Genomic DNA, 23982 nt, shown 5'->3' on the forward strand with positions numbered 1-23982 from the left:
TATTGCAACTTGTAACTATTAGTACCCAAAGAAAGCATAGTCCACTGAAAGAAATAGAAAGGTACAATATGGACTTTTATTCATACTTTATATTATATTATCAAGGGTTACTGAGAGGGAGGGTTTATAGTACAGGACTGTGGATGTTTTAAGCAGTTTTGTTCCGTCTCCAACTCACACTTCATTTAAGTATGAGATATGGGCTTCAAGGTAAGTAAAAAAAAACTTTATTATGCCACCATTTGAAAGCATATTATACAGGTTTTGATCTTCAAAATACCCTGAAAACTGTAAAAAAAAATTAAATGAAGAACTTTGGACAATAGAAATTTTCCTGCAAAGTTCAGACTAACACATGCAGAAGACATACTTTTCTCAAAACACAACTCTGAACAAAGCACCAACTACACAAATATGCAGAATGAAACAGCATCTTAAAACTTCACCAAAAGTAGTCTCCATAAAAGATGTAAAAGTCACCTATTCGCTAGGCACTATTAGACTTGAACAAAAGTGACAAATTATTGTCCACAAGTTTGCAATTTCAATGCACTGCATGTAGCTACAAAATCTTCAGTTTCACACTTCAATAACGACCTGCAAATAAGGAGATTATAAGTTCCGTTAGAATCCTGAAATTCTGCAAAGGTTGTACATTCACACAAAAAATTTAAAACCACCATATAATTTTTAAAAAGAGGGAGAAGGAAAAAAGAGAAAAGATGTTTTATGGCAGGACACAAAACCCTGCAGTTTGCTGTGGCCAATTATATTTTTGCATTCCCGTGGCCTTCGGTGCATTTTGAGGCTGGTTTTCCTTCCAGCATTATCTGGCCTAGTTGGATCTCCTGTGTCCTAGATTCCACGTTAAAGACTTTTTAGTTCTGTATAAGGTACTTTCTCTACCCTACTGTGAAACTCTTCCTTCCTCTAGTCCTCTTAAATAACTAACCTGATTAAGAGTTCAAGGGAACAAATGTTTGCTATGTTGTGATGTTTGATTGCTCCTAATAAAAAAGGCATCACACAGCTGTTTCTGAAGCCTTGTGTAATTCTGTATTCTCACACAGTACAGAAAATGTGTATTTCTGAAAACAGGACAGTGGATGAAAACTAGGAAAAATAAACTTTACAAGTCACAGGCATTTCCCCACGTGCATGCTACCAGAATTTTTAAATATTTTGTATATATAATAATGTACATTATTGAAGGTAACTTCTGGGAGTCTCAAGTCAGCTTTGTTAGCTGCTGCAGATTGTGAATCCCTTAGAAAACCCAGGAAAATACCTGATCTGGGCCTTTAAAAAAAAGCTAATAGCTTCATTGTGCTTCCTAGTCCATGTCCCAGTCTGTTTATAGGACTCAATTAAACTTAGTAACATACTGGGAGGGAGTAACTTGTGTTATTGTTCAGTACTCAGAAACAGCTCATTAAAAAAACTTATTTGCGACCCCTTCTTTTATTAAATTAAAAACAGTGCTCATGTTTATTTGCACCCTTTCCAAAAGGTAAACTTTTAAGTATAGTGCACTTTGTTACTTACGAGGTGAATAGGATCGAGACCGGGAACGAGATCTGTAGCCTCCTCGGCTGTAATATGGAGATGGTGACCGTCTCCTGCACAGGAACAGTAAATTGTCATCATTCCTTACTGAGATTTACTTGGTACCCTTTCATGTGTGCACATGTGAACAGACCATTTCTTTCTGTCACTATATATGTGATCTCTCATCTATACCAAAAGTAAAAACTGAATACCAAACCGTGATAATTCCCATATTACAATTTTATTCTTGTTGAAGATTAACAGTAAAAAATAAAACAACATAAAATCCACTGTGTTAAAAAGAAGAAGCTCAATTTAAAGCCCAGGCAGTTTACTCTGATAAATTGGGGGATTTGACAAGCAGAATCCAAGACAAATACTGGTTTCAAATACAAACATTAAACCATTACAACTGCAGCTAAACAAGCATTTATCATCCTTAGCCAGCTTATCACAGAGACACACTGATGAATGAGCAGGGGAACGGAAAGCCTCTGCTACTTATTTTTACAGGAACATGCTTGTGGGCTAAAGTTGTTCTTGGAATACGTCAATCTGACTAAAGTAATTGTCATTTTTATTGCACGTTCGCACCAGAAAATATTATTCTTGTTTGAGCATGTTGCACTTGTGGTAGGAGCACTGTTTACCTTTATGCCTAAATTCTACTATGTTTTGCCACTATAATTTTCTGGGTGACTATTAGGTCAAACTGTTAACTCCTTGGCACCAATTATGAATTTTCCAAATGTAAACTCCAAGGCTGTTAAATGCTTATAGAATTATTAACAGAAGAGTTTTCAGGGGTGGCAATACTGCCTATTGAAATATTCAACTTCCCCATCTTTACTGCCTGGGGAGGTACAGAAGGTCCTAGCAAGTCATCTCACCATTTGGACTTTTAAAAAAGGTACTGGGACCTCTCCTAGCGTACCTGTACATCTGATCCCTGTCTTGGGCAGCTCGCCACCCTCCTCCTCCTCCTCCTCCACCTCCTCCTCCACCACCACCTCTGTGAAGACATAAGCAGAACAACTTTTTTGAACTTTTAAAAAATGAGTTTGAATATATAAATGATATAAAGGAATACACAAGGGACACACTGGTCACACATAATAACTCTCAAGAGCAGCTGTACAGTAATAGCACTGGTTACCTTGATTCACAGAAGGAGTTATTTGTTCACAGCTACTGTGATTTCAACAGCATCACAAACTGCAGGGGACAGTCTGCTAATGTAGGTATTTTGAGTTCTTATAGTATGTGGTTTCAGCTTTAACATGACAAAATTCGACAATACCTGACTGTGCACTCACCTGTGACAAGGCAGAGTAAATTAGGAGGCAATTCAACATAGATGATAGCATACTAATTAAATACCACAAATACATCAAGAAGCCCCCACAATACATGTTAAGTGTTTGGATACCCAATAGAACTGAACTTGAATGCTTGTCCATGAAAATCCAAATTAAAGGAGAATTCTAGAAGGTACAAGCTACCACCAACTCCTAATGATGTTAAGTACCACAAAAAGTGAAAAAATGTCAGGCTTGCAAGTATCAACACTGAGTTCATGGAAGCATCACTGTTTTGAAACTCAATTCAATCTTACTTTTCCATTGGTGGGTAGAAATTTTAGCCAGTTCCCCTTCAAACAATGTATCACTCCCAGAGCTGCCTGAAGGGTCCTGATCTCTGGGGGTAATATTTCAGGGGTTGTAAGGGAGCAGGCAAGTTTTGTTCTCCTCATTGTTCATGTTACTTTGGAACCAAGCCAAGACTTTATCCAGAAACCAAAGAAAATGTATTTGCTGCTCTGTATGCTAGCTGATACAATTGTTTTCAATATTTAGAATAGTATATGCCCTTTTTCTACTTGATAATTTGGGAACTCAACAGGCAAAACTATGCTTAGCCCATATTTAACAAAGAAAGCATGTTATATATGATAAGGCAAAATGTGAGGGTAAATCTGTGAACCTCAACTGAGTGGCAATGGCTTATTGCTATACTTTCTGATATGTGTGTGTGTGGGGGGGCGGGGGGCAGTGGCTTATTGCTATAGAGCAGTGATGGCGAACCTTTTAGAGACCGAGTGCCCAAACTGCAACCCAAAACCCACTTATTTATCACAAAGTGCCAACACGGCAATTTAACCTGAATACTGAGGTTTTTGTTTAGAAAAAGCTGGGGTTGGCTCCAGGTGCACTGCACACTAACTTGGGAGTAAACTTTGGTGGTAGTGGGTGAAGCTGCCCCTCAGAAGCAGCATGGCTTAGCAAAACAGCAAGCTGCTCCAGTCTCCAGCAGGTTCTGTGTGCACCTGCAGCTCTGCCCTCTAGCGCTGCTCCAAGAAGGCCTCCAGCCCCACCACTTCCTGCCTCTGCACCCCCACCTCTACTTGAGGCAGGGAGTCCCAGCCTGCTCTAGCCTGCGGCAGGTCCCTCACGCACTGCTCTGTGCCTCTCTAGCATCTCCACCTCCTCTGCCCCCCCCTCGAGCAGCAGCCACCTGGAGCACAGGCACCAGGAGCAGGCCACCCAAGCCAGGGAGGTCCTCTCCCTGCTTTCGGGCTTGCACGTCATACCCAGCGGCCCAGGCCAGCCTAGGTGTGTGTGTGTGTGTTTTTCCGCCCCCCACATGACGAACACCATGCGCATGTGCCCACAGAGAGGGCTCTGAGTGCCACCTCTGGCACCCGTGCCAGAGGTTCGCCACCACTGCTATAGAGTGTGTGTGTGTGTGGGGGAGGGTAGGCAATTGAAACACCTCACCGGGACTAAATGAATGCATAAAATCTACTAATAATTTGAGAGACAGGAGGCTTGACGAGCTAGGCCACATTACGGCACACTCTAGGCAATCTTACAACCAGGCCAGCACTTTATTCTGCCAATTAACCATACAAGATTTTCAAGCTCCGTGGCAAAGAGGAACATTATCTCAGAACAGATTGTGTAAACGTACTGGCAAGGCATATTAAAAGGCTGCATATATGATGGAGAGAGAATGTATGAGATCAATATATACTATATACACCCCTCCCAATATATACTACCTACACATCACAGCTATATATGAACACGACCTACAGGAGTATATAGACACTGAATATTGCTTTCCCTTCCTACACGGTCAGTTCATCTTCTAGTTAAATCACTGCCTGTGTATCTCAACATTTATTTATGCATCCCCTTGCTTTTACTGCATTATATTCTACCTCTGTAACCCACTTTCTGCACTTTAGGCACTATGTCATGCCATACAGGTTTTTTGCACTGCTTCCTAATGTTGTAATCCTAATCCAATTACATTGTCTATCTGATGTAATGTGCTATTTGTTTTCTATTTTGCAATCCACCTTGGGTCTCAGCAAGAAAAGCAAACTGTACACGAAGGATATAAATAAATTTACTTCTGGCAATATAACATAATTTTGTTCAAACCAAACCACAAAAATAGACTACAACAGGCTTCCAAGTTAGACAACATCTTGTCTTGAAGCCGTGTGGAATCAAACGGGCAGGCTATAATTCCAATAAATAAATTACTTCCTAACTAGTTTCTCTCCAGTATCAGAGGAGCATGCTTATTATACTAGAAGCTATGAAACACAGACTAGATAACACTGCTGCAGTAGTCTTGCTTGTGGGTTTCCTAGAAGAACTTGGTTAGCTAGTATGTGAACAGACTGCTGGGCTTGATCTGATTCAGCATGGCTTTTCTTACATACTGATGAGAAGTGATAGACTGAGGTTTGCTGGATTGCACTGAGCAGAAGAAAACCCACACTTGCTTTATTATGGTTTAATCTAGTTGAAAGTATTGCTAAGTGCATCATTTAAATGTGTTTCCTGTTTTAATGTTCTTCCTTGTGATTCATGAATGACACTTTTGAAAATCTGTCTCACCCAAAGAACAGTTGGTTTTTATATACCAGTTTTCTCTACTTTTATGGAGTCTCAAAGCAGCTTACAATTACCTTCTCTTTCCCTCCCCACAACAGACACCTTATAAGGCAGGTGGAGCTGGAGAGTTCTAACAGAACTGCGATTAGTCCAAGGTCGCCCAGCAGGCTTCATGTGAAGGAGTGGGGAATCCAACCCAGTTCTCCAAATTAGAGTCTGCTGCTCTTAACTATTACGCCACACTGGCTGAAGCAAATATCTTTTGTTGGGACAAAGTAACTGGTTGTCATATGAGCTTTTTGTATGTTCTTTATCATTAACTTATATCCATCATCTCAGTTTTCTTTCTGAAACAAATTGATGCAAGTGTAAAGCACACCAGAATTTTTGTTTAGATTTATTTTCTACATCCCTGTTTGTGCACACCAGTAAATTCCAAGGAAGTTAGTAAAAGCAGAAATTACAAAAGGAATAATCCAACTATGGTGCCAAGGAGTTAGCCTTCACCAAAGTATGTGTAAATGGGTAATTTTCTGCTGGTGATTCTGTCAGAAAAGCATGTATGAAATCTATAGATTTTTTTGACTAGATTGTTTCTAATAGTGAGTCTACCAGTGTAGTGAGGAACAAGCAACTATCAGTCCTTTTAATGTTATATGTGAATATGGATGCCACTAAGACATTCATGACAACAAGAACATAATACAAACTTCACTGTATGGTGGAATTACAGTATAGATCACATTAAACTATATCATAAGCATAGTTCAGCAAAACAATGTTTAACAAGCTCACCTATACGATCTGCTGTAGTAGTCACGGTCATCATAGCCTCTGTCATAACCCCTGTCATAATAATCTCTTCGTCGGGAGCTACCACTGTAAAGAGATTCACAGAATAGTTTGCGAAGACAGACAATACATAACTAAACAACAACATAACAGAGCAGATACTGTAAATCACATAACAAGAACAGTCTAGCATAGCAACATCATGAACTGAACCTGTAACTGAATTTAAAAAATATGAGCTAATATTTGTGGCTGAAGGGAAATATTCAAATTTATGCATTACGCTACTTTTGTCTGAATCAGCTGCCTTTAGAACACATAAAGTTAAGGGACCTAAAGAAAATTGATAAATCTTAATAAAGCAGAATGGGAATTATGAAACACACTCCCATACATGGACCACCAGAGTAAAATGCTTCCCCAAGAATAATTGCAAGGAAGATTGCTTCAACTTTTCTGCTAAACTTAGTCCTCCATTGAAGGAGTCAAGAATCACAGATTCTATATTCACAATGCTTTTGTGAACTTGTATAAACAGAAACTCAGGGACATGCACCTACTTATTGGAAATACTCATCAATACTGTTAAAGTAGGGATTCTTGATAAGCAATAGCTATAAGAACTCACTAAGTAGGTCTCCCCATGTAGATTCCAGGAGTAGGTGTGTGTGGCCTTTTAGTTATTGAAAAATCAACTCGGATCCTTCGCCCATCAAGCTCCATTCCATTGGCACGCTCTTTTGCCTACAGTGAGTAAAAGGAAAAAAGAATTATACAGTATTCCCATTTAGATTAAAGCAAATTCAATCAGATACAAAGCTGAGTTCAGCAATTCTTACTACTAGGGCTCTCATGCAATTTCTGCATTTCTTATTTTAAAGCTACTTCATTAGTATATAAAATGGAGAAGTGAATGAAGCAAGTCACTTTTGACTCCCCACTGCAGATAAAGTTGGAGTATAAATGGACTACATATATACCACATTGGACTGGCATTTTAGCTATTCAGAACTGTGACTGCTTGAAAAATATTTACAAAAACAGAGCTTGATCTTTTCCACTCACTGTCTGCGTTTCAGAGGGAAGGGCAGGGACTTGTACATTTTCAATCTGTGTATCTCACACAATGTGTTATGTATGCCAAATGCCTAACTCATACTGTTTCAGATAATATGCTGAAAGACCCAAGTACCTGCATGTGCTTTATGAGACCTGTATCAAAATGCCCCTAATTAAAAGCAAGAGACCATCCACCTTCGCCAATGCTAAAATGGAAACTAGTTCGATTTACAGAAGTCACTAGATACAGCCTCATCAGCAATCCCATAGAATATGGATTTTGCTTAATTCAAACAATAATTCAGATCTGCAGATATAATACAGCTTACCATTTTGTGAGTTCAAATTTCAGTATAAGGTAGCCCCCATCAGCAACATATTTGGAACACCTAACTGTATTAAATTATGGCTTACTGATTCAAGTGGTCTAGCTTACTACCCTTGTCCATAAAGGGTCAAAGAGAGTTAACCAACACTTATACTCCTTTTCTCAACAGACGCAGTTATATAGTGCAAACATAACTGCATTAACAAAACGAGTCAGATTCAAAGGACTACCGTCGCCAAAGGAAATTAGAGTAAAAGTTCAAAAATCATTATAAAATCCCTAAAAACATAGCAATGGGCATAATTAATTTGAGCTTGGAGCGCAAAACTACCTGTACTGGTACACCTTAAAGAAATGTAAACATGGCGCCAGAAAGTCACTGTGGGGAGGAAATACCATCATATGAGCACCACTACCAATGAAGGTTCGTGTTTACCTTTGGTATGTAAGAGAGCACTAAGCTGGGACTCAGATGCTGACCTCAGTGGATTCATAGGTACATATGGTGGAAGGTGGTTCTTCAAGGACCCTGGTCCCTGCCTATATATAATGTTTTATCTACCAACATCAGCACAAAATTTTTTGGCTCTGAATCAAATGGGTAGCTAGTATAAAAGCTTTCAGACCTAGCAAGATATATTCCCTGTTCAGGTCTGATGTCAGTTTTGAACCAGTTGAAACTTTCAAACCGTTTTAAAGACTGACCCATGTAAAGTGAATGACAGTAGCCCAATCTATATGTAAGCAGAGCATGGATGGCTCTGGCCAAAGGCACGACAGAAGACATCTGCACCATTTCCATTCCTGGGGACTAAAAGCAACCCAAATGACACTCCTATTCTTAAGAGGGAAATGCAAAAACATCCTGAGCAAGCAGATCACAGAAACCTTGACTTGACTTCCTACAGGCCTTAAACTTCCTGTAGATTTAAGAGCTACTCTAAAAATTTAGGAGCCATTCATTTTTCTCATTTTATTTATTCACAATATGGCTGTTCTCTAAGACAGCAAATCAATACAAAATATAACTTAAACCCATTAAAAACTTAAGCAGCAGTTATGAGAATAAATACAGATTAAAACAACAAAAGTTGTTAAAAACAGGCGCCCAATCTAAAGGCCAACAGAGGGAGGGGGTAGGTAGGACCCAAGATGGAATCAGGACCCAACCAGGATGGAAAGCAGGCAGCCTCAGTGGGGGGTGGTAGAACCGTGGCCAGCCCCCCCAAAGGCCCGGTGGAATAGCTCTGTCTTACAGGCCCTGTGGAACTCACCAAGGTCCCGGACAGCTGGAGGTAGAGCATTCCACCAGGCAGGGGCCAGGGCTGTAAAGGTCCTGGCTCGGATCGAGGCCAGCCGCATCGTCGCAGGGCCAGGGGTCTCCAGCAGCTCTGCCGCCGCCGAACGCAGCGGCCTATGTGGGACACAAGGGATGATGCGGTCCCGTAGGTATGAGGGCCCCATGCTGCGTAAGGCCTTAAAGGTCAATACCAACACCTTGAAAACGATCCGGAACTCCACTGGGAGCCAGTGCAGGCGGCATAGTACAGGGGTGATGTGATCTAAATAACCACCACCTGTCAAAAGCCGAGCTGCCGCATTCTGGACCAGCTTTAGCTTCTGGATCACTCGCAAGGGAAGGCCCGCGTAGAGCGAGTTACAGTAATCTAACCTCAAGGTGACCGTCGCATGGATCACAGTGGCCAGGTCAGACTGGGAGAGATAGGGAGCCAGCCGCTGAGCCCTCTGACAATCATTTCCCTCCTCATCTCTATATCAAATTCAAATGTTAGGGTGGAAACTGGCTGTTTCTTCTATAATTCATCTCAACAAAGTTAGTTTGATGTCAACATCTCAAACCCACAATCAATTTGCTAGGTCTTAAAAATTAAATTTGGGGTACACAAAGACTAGAATTTGGAAAAAAAAATATTCATTTAAAGAAGTGAATCCTGGTACAAGAGTGGGAAAAACGGAAAATCCAAAGGCACAGGAGTGCAAGCTTGTTTTGTAGCTAAGGCTGCTGCCAGATTACCTCCTCCCCAGTAAACACTGCCTAGGAACAGTTCATAATCAAATATGATTCAGAAGTGTACATGGCTTGTTATTCTTAGGTCCTCTTTTCCCAAGCAAATTCTCATTACAGTCAGCCACAAGGGATAGAAAACAACTTCCATGTTCCATCAAGGATAAAACAACCAAGACCAAATCTCCATTGGGCAAGCCAGCTGGGTTCAGTTTGACAGCAGAAAGGCCAGTTGGGTTCAGTCAGTCAGAAGGCTGGGCTACAGACCACTCTGGTCTGATTACACAGCATGCTAACTCTGTTTCAATGGCCAGTGCATGTATGGTGGGGGGAGAGGTGCCATGATGACATTTCTAGATACCACTGAGATCTGACTTTTGGGATTCACCAAGCCCTACCTTACTATATAAACAGACAGCACCTCAAATTGTACATCAAATTTCAAGCACCTCAAATTTCAGTCTGTTAGCCCTTATCCAGTCCACTAACACCTCCAAACACTGATTCAGAACATCCGTCTCATCTGATCTGGACAGAAGTAATAGAAATGGGTGGCATCCACACGGCACTTCAGCCCAAGTCTCCACACAACTTCTCCCAGTGGTTTTATTTAGATATTCAATAAGTATAGCAAATAAGCATAACAGCAACAACATGTACAGAACTTTGTTCAAGATGTAAACTGTTGCCCATTTGGACAGCATGGAAATCACTTGTCTGAATCACCCTTTTCTTGGCAATGGATATTGCCTTTGATTTTAAATCTATTCTCCTTATACAGATTCTGATTTAAAAAAATAGCTTATAGGTTTTACAAATATTGAGCATTTTAAATGTTTACTTACCTCCTTAGCATCATCAACACTTTCAAAGTACACAAAGGCAAATCCCCTTGAACGTCGAGACTGCTGGTCATATACAATAGAAACATCAGCAATTGGACCATATTTAGAGAATACTTCTCTCAGATCTCTTTCTGTCGTATACAAACTTAACCCAAACACACCAAGACAACAGTTTGGGTCAGGATTTGCCTATTTTTTAAAAAGAGACAAAGGCAGAAGTTCTCAATTATAAAAATTAAATATATACGCCAAAGCGTTTTAAGCATTTTGTTAAACATAGCAGTGCTACTATTGCTACTAGAGGCAGAAAGCTCTGAAACATTCTAGGATACAACTGCTTAACTCCTATCACTACTGAGAAAGGCAGTGAAAAATACAAGGTCCTAAAATAATTTATCAAAGTTTACTGGTAACTGGAAATCCCTAATGGACATCTTACTTAAAACAAAAAAAAAAATGAATTGATGATTTGTGGATTCAAGGACTAGGAAAATAAGAAAATGGGTATAATAGAGAAAAGAGTGAATCTTAATAGCAATAATAAGAATTAACTGAATTATAATTCCATAATTGTAACTAGAGAGCAAGTGGTAAATCTTTAACTACTATTATATTTGATGCAGAGGGCATCAAGAGCTCTCCTTTTTCCTGTTTGTTGTTGTTTCTGTCTTTTAAAAAATAATAATTATAAATTAATTGAAAATACAAGATGGTAAATATATCCTCTTGATCAGGGAAGACAAGATGGACAAAACAGGAGGAGGATGCCAAGCATACCTCACCACCCAGTCTTGTGCTTTGGACTTCTTTCATATGCTCAAATATCTCATCAATCCCAAGGATCAATTTATAGCAAATTAATAAACTACAAGTGGAAGATCAGACTAACTTATGCATTAAGAGAGTTGTGGTTTGGATCAAGCAATTTTTTAAGTTAATGAGACATGTTATTGTAAAAGTAATACACAAGCTTATAATGCTGATAACAAATGATAGATTTAAGAATGTCAGGCATATATCTGCATTTATTTGCAGACATTATACAGCAGAGCAAAAACATCTGCAATCAATAGCTGTCTAGACAAAGCACTTTGTGTGAATGGCTATCAGCAAGGTTCAATTAACTTGTTTTGGGTTCATCCTTGGACCTATCTTTCTTAGGACTGTACCCTCAAGAAGCTACTGCAGAAGCTCAGAATTAACTCAAGGTTAACAATTTTAATGGAATATTTGGAGAATTGTGATATGAAAAAGGAAGCTAGGTTTATAATTTCTGGAAACACCATTTCCTCTACATAAAAGGTATGCCCAAATGACAGAGAATCACAACAAATTACTTGCAAGCAAAACTTAGTATAAAATGTTCTGAAATTGTAGAAACATCTTAAAGTTGCAGGTTCAAACTTAAACAAATGTAAAGTATTATGTAGCATTTTCTTAAATAGCATTTTCTAAAATAAAATGTAACATCTTTAATACAATACAATAATTTAAACTTCTCTATTAAACTTATACATTGAGTAATTTGAAACTTTAAAACTTTCCAAGACACACACAGCTGAATCATCTCTCAACTGCTGCGATGACAGCCTTACTCTGTTGCCAACATGACGCCGGCGAGTAGACATAGGAGAATGGCTGTGGCTGTGTCGACGACGATAGTCGCGGCTGTAAGATCTGCTTCTAGATCTCCTATGGGATCGAGAACGTGAGCGAGACCTTGTATAGTGTCTCCGAGAACTCCTCCTTGATCTGGATCTAGAGAATATGAAAACCAAGATTACATTGAACCACACAAATCAAATGTATGGCTCACAAGGCACATACAGATTGAAGCATACCATATATACTCGCGTATAAGCCGACCCACATATAAGCCGAGGCACCCAATTCTACCTCAAAAAACTGGGAAATTTTATTGACTTGCGTATAAGCCGAGGGTGGGAAAGATCCATCAGGAGGCAGGGTGCTGAGCCGGCAAAGGGGCCACAGCTGGAGGAAAGGAGTGCCCCAGAAGCCTTTGGGAGGCTTTTAAAGGAGGGGTGAGGCGGGTCTGGGGAGAAGGAAAGTGGCTGAAAGCAGGAGAAAGCGAAGTAGAGAATGCCTCCTCCCCCTCACTAACTCACGCTTTCTTTCTTGCAGGCTCAAAGTTTAAGGCGTTGTTTCAGGGAAGCTGCCGGCTTTCTAAGCTCTAAGTCTACAGGGAAGCTGCCTCAAGAGGCAGCTTCCCAGCAGCAATACCTTAAACTTTGAGCCTGCAAGAAAGAAAGTGTGAGTTAGTGAGGGGGACGAGGCTTCGCCACTCATAGGTAAGCGCTGTGGCTCTGCGCGGGGGGGGGGGGGGGTATAAGCCGAGGGGGGCATTTTTCAGCCAAAAAAAGGCTGAAAAAATTTGGCTTAGAGTTTATACGGTAGGTATCTCGGATATTTCTATGTCTACAAGTAATCAACATAATTGGTGCATACTTGAGTGCTGACAAGAATGTATCAGCAGTTTCTGCTCTACAGCCTAACCCAAGCAAGGCACAGGAACTTTCAGGCAAAAAATACACCGCTCTTTAAGACAGTTATTTCCAAAGAGGGGAGTACTTTAAAAGTTCATATGGTACACCAATAGATGAATAATTCACAGATCAGTCAATTTACATAGATTTCAAGTACACATTGGCTGGATAAGGCCTTGCTTTTGCTAGACAAATTTAGTCACACAATTTTAAGGTTTCACACTAGACCAGTGATGGCGAACCTTTTTGAGAAAGAGTTCCCAAATTGCAACCCATACCCCACTTATTTATCACAAAGTGCCAACTCGGCAATCTAACCTGAATGCTGAGGTTTTAGTTTAGAAAAAAACGGTTGGCTCCTTCTTCCTCCGCGCCACCCACTCAAGCAGGGGCTAGCCTCTCTACCTCCTCTGTACCCCCCCCCCCCAGGCAGCAGCCACTCGGAGCACAGGCACTAGCCCCGCCAGCCCAATCCTCCCTGCTCACTGCGGTGCGCACACGTTGTGCTCAGTGGCCCAGATCAGTCTGTGTGGGTGTGTGTAATTTTCCACCCCCCACATGATGAACTCTGTGTGCGCATGCCCACAGAGAGGGCTCCGAGTGCCACCTCCGGCACCCGTGCCATAGGTTCACCATCACTACACTAGACATTCCTTGGGGGGGGAGAATGATCTGTAAATTCAACATACCTTCTTCAAATAGTCAATTTATACAAGTTTGCAAACTAACAGAACTATTTTTCAGGAATGGTTCTCAGGGACCTCCACTTAATATATTTTAATTACTCTTTTGAATACTGCTTGATATTCATCTGTAATATCCAAGATATTGGTTCAACAAACACAAAAGGTCAGTCTGCTAATAGGACCCAACGTGAAGTTGTGTTACACTGAATAACACTGTTCCATCAAGGTCAGATACTGTCTGCTTAAACTTGCAGACGCTCTCGAGGATTTAAGGTACAAGTATTTCACATCACGAGCCATCATTTGCTGAAACAGTAATCTTGTGGTGCCCAAAAGGAACAGTTTCAACATAAGAATCTTTTCCTTGCTGTGCCTATAATGTACTCCATTGCATCACAATGGTTTACAGGCCTCCTTTTCTCATGAGTATTTAGACTGCCACTTTTAGATAAAATGTTAAGTTAAAAGAAAAACCACTTGTTCTATGACATACTTACCGAGATTCAGATCTCGATCTAGACTTTGACCTAGATCGTCTGGAACCCTCCTTGGATCGAGATCTAGCAGGCGAATGCCTTGGCGATTTGCCAGAACCATGAGCACTTCCGCTTCTGGAAGCGGAACGGGATTCCTGCATGTAGAAAAGGTAAGAGTTTAATCTGAGTACAACTTCTCCAATATTTTACTCTAAGCAAGCTCTGGTAAAAATGTCAAAGATCTCTGTCTTCATTATGTGTCCGGGCAGTTGCCAATAGAACTGCCTAGATTTATAGATTTTTTTGCCTGTTAAGCACTTTTTAAAAACCCTGTGTATGGTTTTTTTTTTCTATTAAACAAATATTGCATGCATGTTTAGCAAAATATACAGGGACACATAAACAGACTAGTAATTACTTAGCGTAGTGCTTTCAGATTCCAGATTACTTCTTATCTTAACTTCATTTTTATTTCTTTTCTTCATTCTTCCGTTTCAAATTCTGACTTCTTTCATCTTCCCCACTTCACACAAATTGCTCAATATTCTATAAGTGGGACTTCTGGTCTGATAATTAGCATGCATTCACTTTCTTTTTTTTCAAATTTCAGCTTCACTTATTCCTGAGCTTCAAATAATTCTCATATATAAAACTTGTCAAATGGCGACTTCCGCATTTTCCTTCTTCAACATTAACCTTAATAAAAAAAGAACAGGATGAAGAATATTTAAAACTCCAGGATAGATATTCTAGTGCCAAGACTGAAACTAGAAAAAATGCTATGTGTTTGTACTATTTTAAATAGATATGCAATTCTTGTATTGCTGATTCCACTTTACTAATTTTTTAAAATGTGATTTTAATTAAAAATGATTGACCAACTATGAACTCTCTAGTTATGCCTGCTTTACTAAATGTGCAATAGCTGAAATAAGATCCGATAGCAGAATGACATGAAAATTTCAAAACTCTTACAACTGTTCACATTTGCATCTAGAAATTAATATGCCCCAAAGTCATCGATCTTCATATTTCTGCTCAAGTTTGGTAGTTATTTAATAAAAAATGTCTGCAGAATCATATAACTGAAATGCAAAAATTGAACAAAAATCCTTTATTTTCTGTATTATCAAGAGTCATTATGAATTGCAAAGATAATAGCATGTGCCCTAACGTCTACAACAATAACGCAGAATGCTATCATTTCATTATGACACCTTTGCAAGAATTATTAGAATTTTAGTGAATTATTGAACTAAAAATCTGCATTGGTAACACAGCAATAATCGTGCAGATTTAACATCCTGTGACGTACTGTCTGAGGAAGTCTTAAGAAATGGGGTAATAGTGAGCTGAGATGAGTTCTTTAGACACCAGAAATTGTTCTTACCCAAAAGCAGGTTGAAAAAACAACATTTTTTTAAAAAAAGGAATGCTAGTGGAATGTGGTATTCAAAAATTAGATTTTCAAAAACATTTCAGATTGTGTCTCTCAAGACACTGGTTTAGATGTCATTTTAATGTAACTATTTAATCCAGCTGGATTTCTAAACCCAATCCATTATTTTATTTATTTCATTTTACCCTGTTTTTCTTCCCAATAGTGATCCAAAGCAGCTTATTTGTCTTCTCCTCTGTTTTATCTTTGCAACAATCCTGTGGGGTAGCTTAGGTTGAGTATGCGTGACTGGCTCGTCACCCAGCAAGCTTTCATGGCAGAGCAAGGAATTCAAATATGGGTTTCATAGACCCTAGTCTGACACTAACTACTAAGCCACACTAGCTCCCAAATGACCTTCAAGCAGAATAAAGCCTGTTGCCCACGTAAAAGAAAAAATTGAGAACAAAAATATGCAATCTCTGAAGTCAAGCAGTAAAAATGTGATGCATCGGGTTATTTATCAACCACATATTTAATTCTCAACATGATTCCATTTGTGGATATTCAAATCCAGAGACTAAAGCCATGAGTCTGAGAAAAGTCCTAAAACCTGAGAAAATCCCCAAGGTTTGCAGAAAAATATGACCTCTAAAAGTACATTCACATTGGTACCTGCACCCCCCCCCCCGCCAAAATAATACAAGCAAAGCCTGTAGCTGAAAGAAACGAATGTCCTCAATAGTTGTTACTAGGCAACCACAACAGTACTACCAGCACTCTTATCTTGCTTTCTATCAGTTTGGGGAGAGGGGCACAGCTCTCAGATTTTGAGCCAGAATTCACCAGGCCAGGCCCAGCAGCAACCACTGGACGTCTTGCTACCATGCCTTGATTCACACAGGCCCAGCTGCTCACTACTGTTCAACAGCAGGGACTGCATGGAAGCTGGTGTAGCGGCTAGAGAGGTTCAGAGCAGGACCTGGAAAGACTAGCATCAAATTCCCATTCTGCTACTGAAGTTCACCAGGTGACCTGGGGCTAATTACACATTCTTAGCCTAACCTACCTCACAGGATTGTTATGAGGATACAATGGAGAAGAAAATACTATAAACTGCTGTAGGTTAGCATAGTGGAGAAAGGGGATACAAATGATGTAAATAAATACAGCCGATGATGGGGAGGAGAAAAAATATAGGTTGGTTGGTGGGTTGGAAGGAAAGAAGGAAGGAAGCAGGGAAAGATTAGTGTATGGGGGATAGCCAGGAGCTAGACCATGCAACTGGACCTAACCTTCTGCTGGAGAGGCCTTCGGGAGAGGGCAGTTAAAAGTAGGATATCTGGTGGATATTAAGAGAGGAAAGGAGAAGGCAATAGAGGAAAGAGGAAAATAGTGAGGAAGGGGAAAAGGACATGCCCTCTGCAAGTCCTTGCAGGTCTCCTGATTGTATTTTTATGGTCATTTACTTTATGAACTTCCAACTGAACAGCATGAACATTTATTTTTCTGTAGCACCCCCTTTGGGGGTGAGGAGGCCTATAAATCTAATAAGTAAATAAATAAAATTTGTCCTTGCTTTTGGCAAGTTCTCAGGACAGTTATGAAGTGATTTTTTATTTGTGCTATATGTATACAGAAGAAGAACTAAAACAAAGATCTTTGCAACCATTCCACAGCAAAAAAGAATGCAGACAGAATCACCAGAGGTTTTGGATGATACTCATGGACAGTATAAGGGTTCTATTTACTTGTGAACAGATAAAGCAAACAATTCGTATATGCCCTGGTTGGGGCAAAATGAATTATAGTCGGTACCCAATTTAAATCAATCTATCCTTTTATTTAAAATATTCACTCTGTCATACTAGTAAATAAAACCAAAAGCAAAATTTGAGTTCACTGTGGTAAATGGCACAGATTATCAAGAACATTTGCTCACTGTAGATCTGAGGTCAAGGCTGTAATCCACAGGAGCTAGATGAGGTGTGGGGGGAGGGAGGACTATGACAGGCTCAATTACAGAAAATAAAAGCCATTTGAGTTTGCCTTTAGTAGCGGAAGCTGGCAGCCAAAACTTGGAATGACTCAGCAGAAGATATGCTCAACGTAGCACCCAAAGCTATTTATATCTGGATCAATTACTAGAATCAGGAACTTCAGTCCTAATGCTATTATTTAAGTGAAGAGAGCAAAATTTGCTTAAGTGAAACAGTTTAAAAAACAACCCTAGCAGTTAACACAAAATTTGTTTAGCTCATACTTTTCAGCAAAATATTACATACATATGAGTAATTCACCCAGCTCTTCTGCACAAATGTTACAAACATATCTTCAATTGTGCAGAGCTGTGCTTGGAGGACAGGCCCCAAATCTCAGAACTGATGATTTATCACAATATCATGAAATAGGCCTCCATAAAAGAGGGGAAGCAGTTTGTGAGGGGAAGCAGTTTGTAAGAGTACAAACTATTGTAAGATGTGACATAAACCCTTCCAGAATCTCAAATTATTATCTTAGCCAGAAGGTGTCACACTAGCCTTTTCTATTCTCTTTTCTGAAACAGAAAAGGAAATGCACAGACAGCCACAAAGCTATCCCATCTGATCAGTTATGTTAGTGGGGGAGTCCTGTATTTTTCTCACCTGGATTCCATAGGTAAGGATGCATACTGTACAAACGCATCTAGGCTACATTGCACATGGATTACATGCTAGCCACTAATCTCTAAATCTACAGTCAGCTCACATTTATGACTTTCTTCAGCTACCAGAATCCGTTAACTCTTAAAGGCTTAAGAGGATAGTCAGCCTTTATATTCTTTTTAAAATATGAAGAGCACGCACAAACTAATATCTTCACTAGGAAGGCAAAGATAGGATTGGATGGTGCAAAAAAAGTTCTGGGTTCACAGAAATTCTTAGCAATTGTTTAAAACAAAGACATTCAAGACATGCGTGCTTAACAGAGATGGGGAGGCTGCAAGGTACATTCATGGATGGGAGCTCCCCTTCAGCAGAATCATGCAAGCCTCTGTACCAAACTCAATTCTGATGGCAGAGCTAGGGACGTTCCACTGCTGAGAGATGCATGATTGAAGTATTAGTTTCAGCCACAAGGAGCACAGGGCTTGTTTTTTAAATACTACATTTCCTACACCATCTTCCTTCATGCTAAACTATAATCTTGTATATAACAGCCAGAGTCCTTTGCCTTCTCCACAATAATCTATCTTCTGACAGATGACTTGTGCTCATCAATTTCCTTTCTCCTTTGTACTCCGTTTCTCCCATCCTGGTCGTTGTCCCCTCCCCCGCCCAATATGAACAGATTCATCCAGAACAATTCCTTACTATTAGTAACCATGCTGGATCAGAAACAGAAATGAGACTATCATATTGTTCATAAAAACAAGGAAAGCAATGTTGCACTAATGCCAGATGCTATCTAACTGGATCAGAATAACAGTCTGAGTGCCCTACCATGTTTTCTCCCATCTTCAACAAGTTATTACATTTCCTTGTTTACAGATGTTCCAAAAGATTGAAATATCAATTGAGATAAAAGTATGCATGTTTAAGTATTAAGTTTGCAGCATTCAACTGTCCCCCCTTTTGTATCAGATTCTTTCTGAGCAACAGCTGCTTTTTTGAAATGCAGTTTTGAGCTACAAGAATGGGATCTTCTGTGTTAATTCTCATGGCCATCTTGAGGCAATTAATTTTTTGTCCCATGCACAAGACCGACTGGTCAAAATGAGGCTTATAACAAACAAGTTCTTCCTTTCCCATTTTATTCTCCCAACCACACTGAGAAGTGAGAATGGTCATTGTGCTTAACAGGTGCAGGAATTAGAATAGAAATTAGAAAATAGAAAATGGAAGTCCAGTTTGGCTGATGAAGAATATGAGAGGGAACACAAATGGTGGCAAAAGAGAAGCAAGTTAGCTGTAAGGGAGGCAAAAAAGGATTATGAGGAACGCATGGCTATGAACATCAAGACCAGCAACAAACAGTTCTTCAAGTACATCAAAAGCAGGAAGCCAGCAAGGGAAGCGGTAGGCCCGTTAGATGACAAAGGAACAAAGGGTGTGCTAAAAGATGGCAGGGAGATTGCAGAGAAGCTGAATGAATTCTTTGCATCTGTCTTCACCCAAGAGGAGGTGAGGAACATTCCTGCACCTGAACCAAGCTTCTTAGGAGGCGAATCCGAGGAACTAGCGAAGATAGTGGTAGACAAGGAAGAAGTTCTGGCAGTGCCATTGATAAACTAAATGTTACCAAATCCTCTGGCCCCTAGACTTGCATTCTACCTATAAGAGTTCTTAAAGAGCTCTAAGCATGAAATTGCTGATCTTCCTACCACTTTAATAATGCAACTTATCCCTGAAATCAGTGGGCTCCATCCCCTGAAGACTGGAAGATGGCCAATGTCACACCCGCTAATCTTTGAAGAAAGGGATCTTAGGGGGGACCTGAGAAATTACAGGCCAGCTCAGTTTGACATCTGTTCCTGGTAGAATTGAGTAGAATCTATCATTAAAAGATAAAATTATAAAACATGTAGAAAAGCAAGACCTGCTTGAGGAAGAAGAAAGGAGTCAGCATGGCTTTTGCAGAGGCAACAAGCCTGTCTTACAAACTTACTATAGAGTTCCTTTGAGGGTGTAAACAAGGCATGTGGACAGGGGTGGAACCGGTGGACATTGGTTCTACTTGGATTTCTAAAAGGCTTTTGACAAAGTTCCTCACCAGAGACTGTTGAGAAAACTCAGCAATGTGAAGGGAATAAGAGGGGAAGTCACTCCTATGGATTAAAAACTGGTTGTGAGAAAACAGGGAAGCAAGAGTGGGTGTAAAATGGGAAGTTCTCTACAATGGAGAGGATGTCAGGGAGTGGTGTCCCTCAGAGGATCCGTTTTGGGACCAGTGCTCTTTAACCTATTGTCATAAATGACCTGGGAAGTAGAGGTGGTGGGTAGCTGCAGTGGCCAAGTTCTACAGATGATACCAAATTATGTAGGGTGGTGAGAACCACAAAAGGATTGTGAAAGAGCTCCCAAGCCGGACCTTGATAAATTAGATGAGTGGGCTCAGAAATGGCAGAAAATGCAGTTTCAATGTAGCAAAATGTAAAGTGATGCACATAGGGGCAAAAAAAAAAAAAAAATCCAAAACTTCTACATTAAGACGCTTTACAGGGGTCAGTGCTATTAGTCAAGCAGCAGACCAGGAAAGGGATTTAGGCGTCTTAGTTGATAGTTCCATGGGAATGTCAGCAACTCAATGCATGGCAGCTGTGAAAAAAAAGGCAAACCTCTATGCTGGGGATCATTAGGAAAGAGGAATTGATAATAAAAAAACTGCAAAAGATTGTCATGCCCTTATATAAAGGAAAGCAGTGGTGCGAATTCTCGCACTTCTGGGAGTACTGTGTCCAGTTCTGGTCGCCGCGTGATCTCAAAAAAAAAAGGGATATTGAGGAGGATAAGAAAGAGAAGTGCAGAGAAGGGCAACAAGGATGATTGAGGGACTGGAGCACAACTTCCCTATAAGAGGAGAGGAGGCTGCAGCGTTTGGGACTCTTTTAGGTTTGGAGAGGAGGAGGCGGCTGAGGGGGGGATATGATTGAAGTCTACAAACCATGTATGCCATGGGGTAGAAAATGTTGACAGAGAGACATTTTTCTCTCTTTCTCACAATACTAGAACCAGGGGGCATTCATTGAAAATGCTGGGGGGAAGAATTAGGACTAATAAAAGGAAACACTTCTTCACGCAACGTGTGATTGGTGTTTGGAATATGCTTACCAGCAGGAGGTGGTGGTGATGGGCCACTAACCTTTATAGCTTTAAAAAGGGGCTTGGACAGATTTATGGAGGAGAAGTCGATTTATGGCTACCAATCTTGATCCTCTTTGATCTGAGATTGCAAATGCCTTAACAGACCAGGTGATCGGGAGCAACAGCCGCAGAAGGCCATTGCGTTCACATCCTACATGTGAGCTCCCAAAGGCACCTGGTGGGCCACTGCGAGTAGCAGAGAGCTGGACTAGATGGACCTTGGTCTGATCCAGCTGGCTTGTTCTTATGTTCTTATGAATCTGTTCTCCCAGGTTATAGACCAGTACACCAACTAGTGCACCAGTTTCTCCTACAGTTCCCTCAGCCCTAAATGTTGAGATCACTCACATGAAGTACCACTAACAATTTTTGATTAAGTTTTTCTGCCCCCTTGTTTACAAGAGCACAAGATGCAGTCAAAATATCACTGTGGTAATAATTAAATCATGTTCACAAATATTATTCCAAAAATATCAATGTAACTTGGAAGTTACCTTCCTGTTTGTAATACAGTGGTACTCACTTTGCAAAAAGCCATATTCACAAGTCTTATCTACCAAGAGCTTTATTACAATATGTACTGCCCACCACCTCAAACAAGCATAAAGAATAACACATAATATAACTCTTTTAATTAACACAGAAAACCTCTTATCTAGGATGTCTTTCCCCATTAACAGAGACTTTATTTTATGAGCCAGATTTTAACAGTGGCATGCCCTATTTCACCACCTGGCTCATAAACACAATCTCTACAGCTGTACAACCTTGAAATAATCATCACAGAAAAGCTGGGTTGCATTTTAAAAACTAAGTTTTATCTTGGCCTCCATAGTAATGATGAAACTATTCTAATTTCTAAAAAAACCCAACCCTGTTCACTTTCCTGGAATGTGCCATGTGGAACAGTACTCAGAAGAGCCAGAGTTTGCATATCAAAGTCACATGGCTTCCTGTGTCCCTATCACTGTTGTAGCAGTTATTTCATTTAGGTCTTTAAAGCATAAACAAAAGTTACCATTCAAAAATCTATAGTGTGCGCCATTAAGGCCCCTGGAAGTGCTTCAATATACTGCTTTTAAGAAGGAATGCAAGCAAGATTCAGGAGTCTTTGTCAACGGGACAAGAATGTTGAGAGGCACCACGAGGAGCAATTACGTTCCAATCTCTAGCACGGCATGCCTACTAGAAAATGAGACAGAACCATTTCACCATTCACACCCTGTTGACAGGGCCAACCATTTTCCTCATACGCACTCAGGCCCCTTCCGCACATGCAGAATAATGCACTTTGGAGATGTGCTGAACAGCAAAATCCACTTGGAAACAATTGTGAAAGTAGACTGAAAGTGCATTATTTTGCATCTGCATAAGGGGCCTCGGAGAAAACGGCTTTGTGATGCCTGGTCGCACGACTGGTTGCTGAGGAAGCAACACAGTGAATTCGCTATCCTGTCAGTACTCAGCAGCGGATTAAACTAAGGATCGTTCCACACAGGATGTTTGTAACGAGCTGCAATCGTTACACATGAGTTCGTGTTCTATTTATAAAAAAAGGGAAAACTAATTCATTTATAACAACTGCAACTCGTATTGAATGTGATGTGCGGAACGAGGCTAGGAGAGATTTCACCGTCAGCACAGTTTCTCCTCAGCAGCCATTTTGTTCCCGCGGCGGCGGCGGCGCGCGAGCTCACTTGGGTCTTGAGCCCAAGATGGCGCCGCGCACCGTTGGTGGAGGCGAAAAAGAGGGAAATCGCCATAGAGCGCTGCGTCAGGACAGCCTCTTGGCAAGAAGCGGGGGGCCATTTTCCCGCCCCAGACCCACATAAAGCGGGGTGGGAGGGGGGCTCACCAGGCCGCCTCTTGAGGGGGCGGCCCATCCTCGGCTTTCCCAAGCACACGAGCTCACCATTTCTCCCACCCCCGCCCCGAAAAAGAAAATAACGAGTCGAAACGGCATTTTCTCCTCGTCCTCCACACCAGCCGCGTAAACTGCGCACACAAGAGTTTGCATATTACCCGCTCGCCGTAGTTCTGCTCCCCGCTGTCGCTCATCTTCTCGACCTCGGAGCACCGGTCGCCGACCGCGGTTGCTACCACCAAACCTTCCGTTCTCGAGGCTTCTCCGCAGAGGAAGTGACGACACGCTGGAAGCTCCTCCTCTCCGCTTCCCGCGCGCGCAGCTCACATCCTCTAGCTTGGTTTTTTTGTCCCTCCTTTTCTGAGGCGCGAGTTTGTGTAGACCTCTGTTGGAGGGCAGCCAAACTGGTTTGCTAAAGAAACAATGTAGGAATCTTGTGGTAACGTAAAGACTAACGTTGTGCTTCTTAATTTTGATTATAATCGCATCCTCCCCAAGAATTGTAAAAAAAGACTTCAAAACAGCATTCAAGGCAACAAAATTATTTACCCAGGCATATTTATTAATATGCAGGCGAGGAGAAAACAGGTTTTCAAGAGATTGCAATTTTACTTTTAGCCCAATTGGTGCTTTTTGGAGATTGCGCTGAGCCCTTTCCCACTTTTTGACCAGCCCTTTCCCACTTTTTGACCAGCTGTTTAGCAGTGCTAGCAAGGCTGCAC

General features: G+C 40.8%; 1 protein-coding gene across 5 annotated transcripts; it reads right to left on the reverse strand.

Annotated features, from left to right (window-relative positions):
* Positions 1-211: 211 nt before the first annotated feature.
* Positions 212-23569, reverse strand: TRA2B (transformer 2 beta homolog). 5 transcript variants are annotated; one of them, XM_048505167.1, is made up of 9 exons: positions 23419-23569; positions 14197-14330; positions 12105-12267; positions 10510-10698; positions 6880-6995; positions 6255-6338; positions 2483-2560; positions 1546-1619; positions 212-597 (listed from the first exon to the last, which is right to left on the reverse strand). In XM_048505167.1, the coding sequence occupies exons 1-9, from the start codon at positions 23452-23454 to the stop codon at positions 587-589; spliced, it is 885 nt and encodes a 294-aa protein (XP_048361124.1). In that variant the 5' UTR covers positions 23455-23569; the 3' UTR covers positions 212-586. The 5 variants fall into 5 exon arrangements, with proteins under 5 accessions (XP_048361124.1, XP_048361122.1, XP_048361126.1 ...); XM_048505165.1 differs by having other exon boundaries at positions 12066-12267; XM_048505169.1 differs by lacking the exon at positions 212-597 and having other exon boundaries at positions 1538-1619.
* Positions 23570-23982: the final 413 nt, after the last annotated feature.

Source organism: Sphaerodactylus townsendi, linkage group LG08 (assembly GCF_021028975.2).
Source record: "Sphaerodactylus townsendi isolate TG3544 linkage group LG08, MPM_Stown_v2.3, whole genome shotgun sequence".
Classification (NCBI taxonomy): Eukaryota; Metazoa; Chordata; class Lepidosauria; order Squamata; family Sphaerodactylidae; genus Sphaerodactylus; species Sphaerodactylus townsendi.

Bases quoted from the DNA above. Each gene is read 5' to 3' on its own strand.
- TRA2B (XM_048505165.1), bottom strand. From the start codon at position 23,454: ATGAGCGACAGCGGGGAGCAGAACTACGGCGAGCGG. The intron at 14,331-23,418 runs GTAATATGCAAA...TTCTACATGCAG, and splicing joins AGCAGAACTACGGCGAGCGG to GAATCCCGTTCCGCTTCCAG. The intron at 2,561-6,254 runs GTGAGCTTGTTA...ATGTCTTCACAG, and splicing joins TACTACAGCAGATCGTATAG to AGGTGGTGGTGGAGGAGGAG.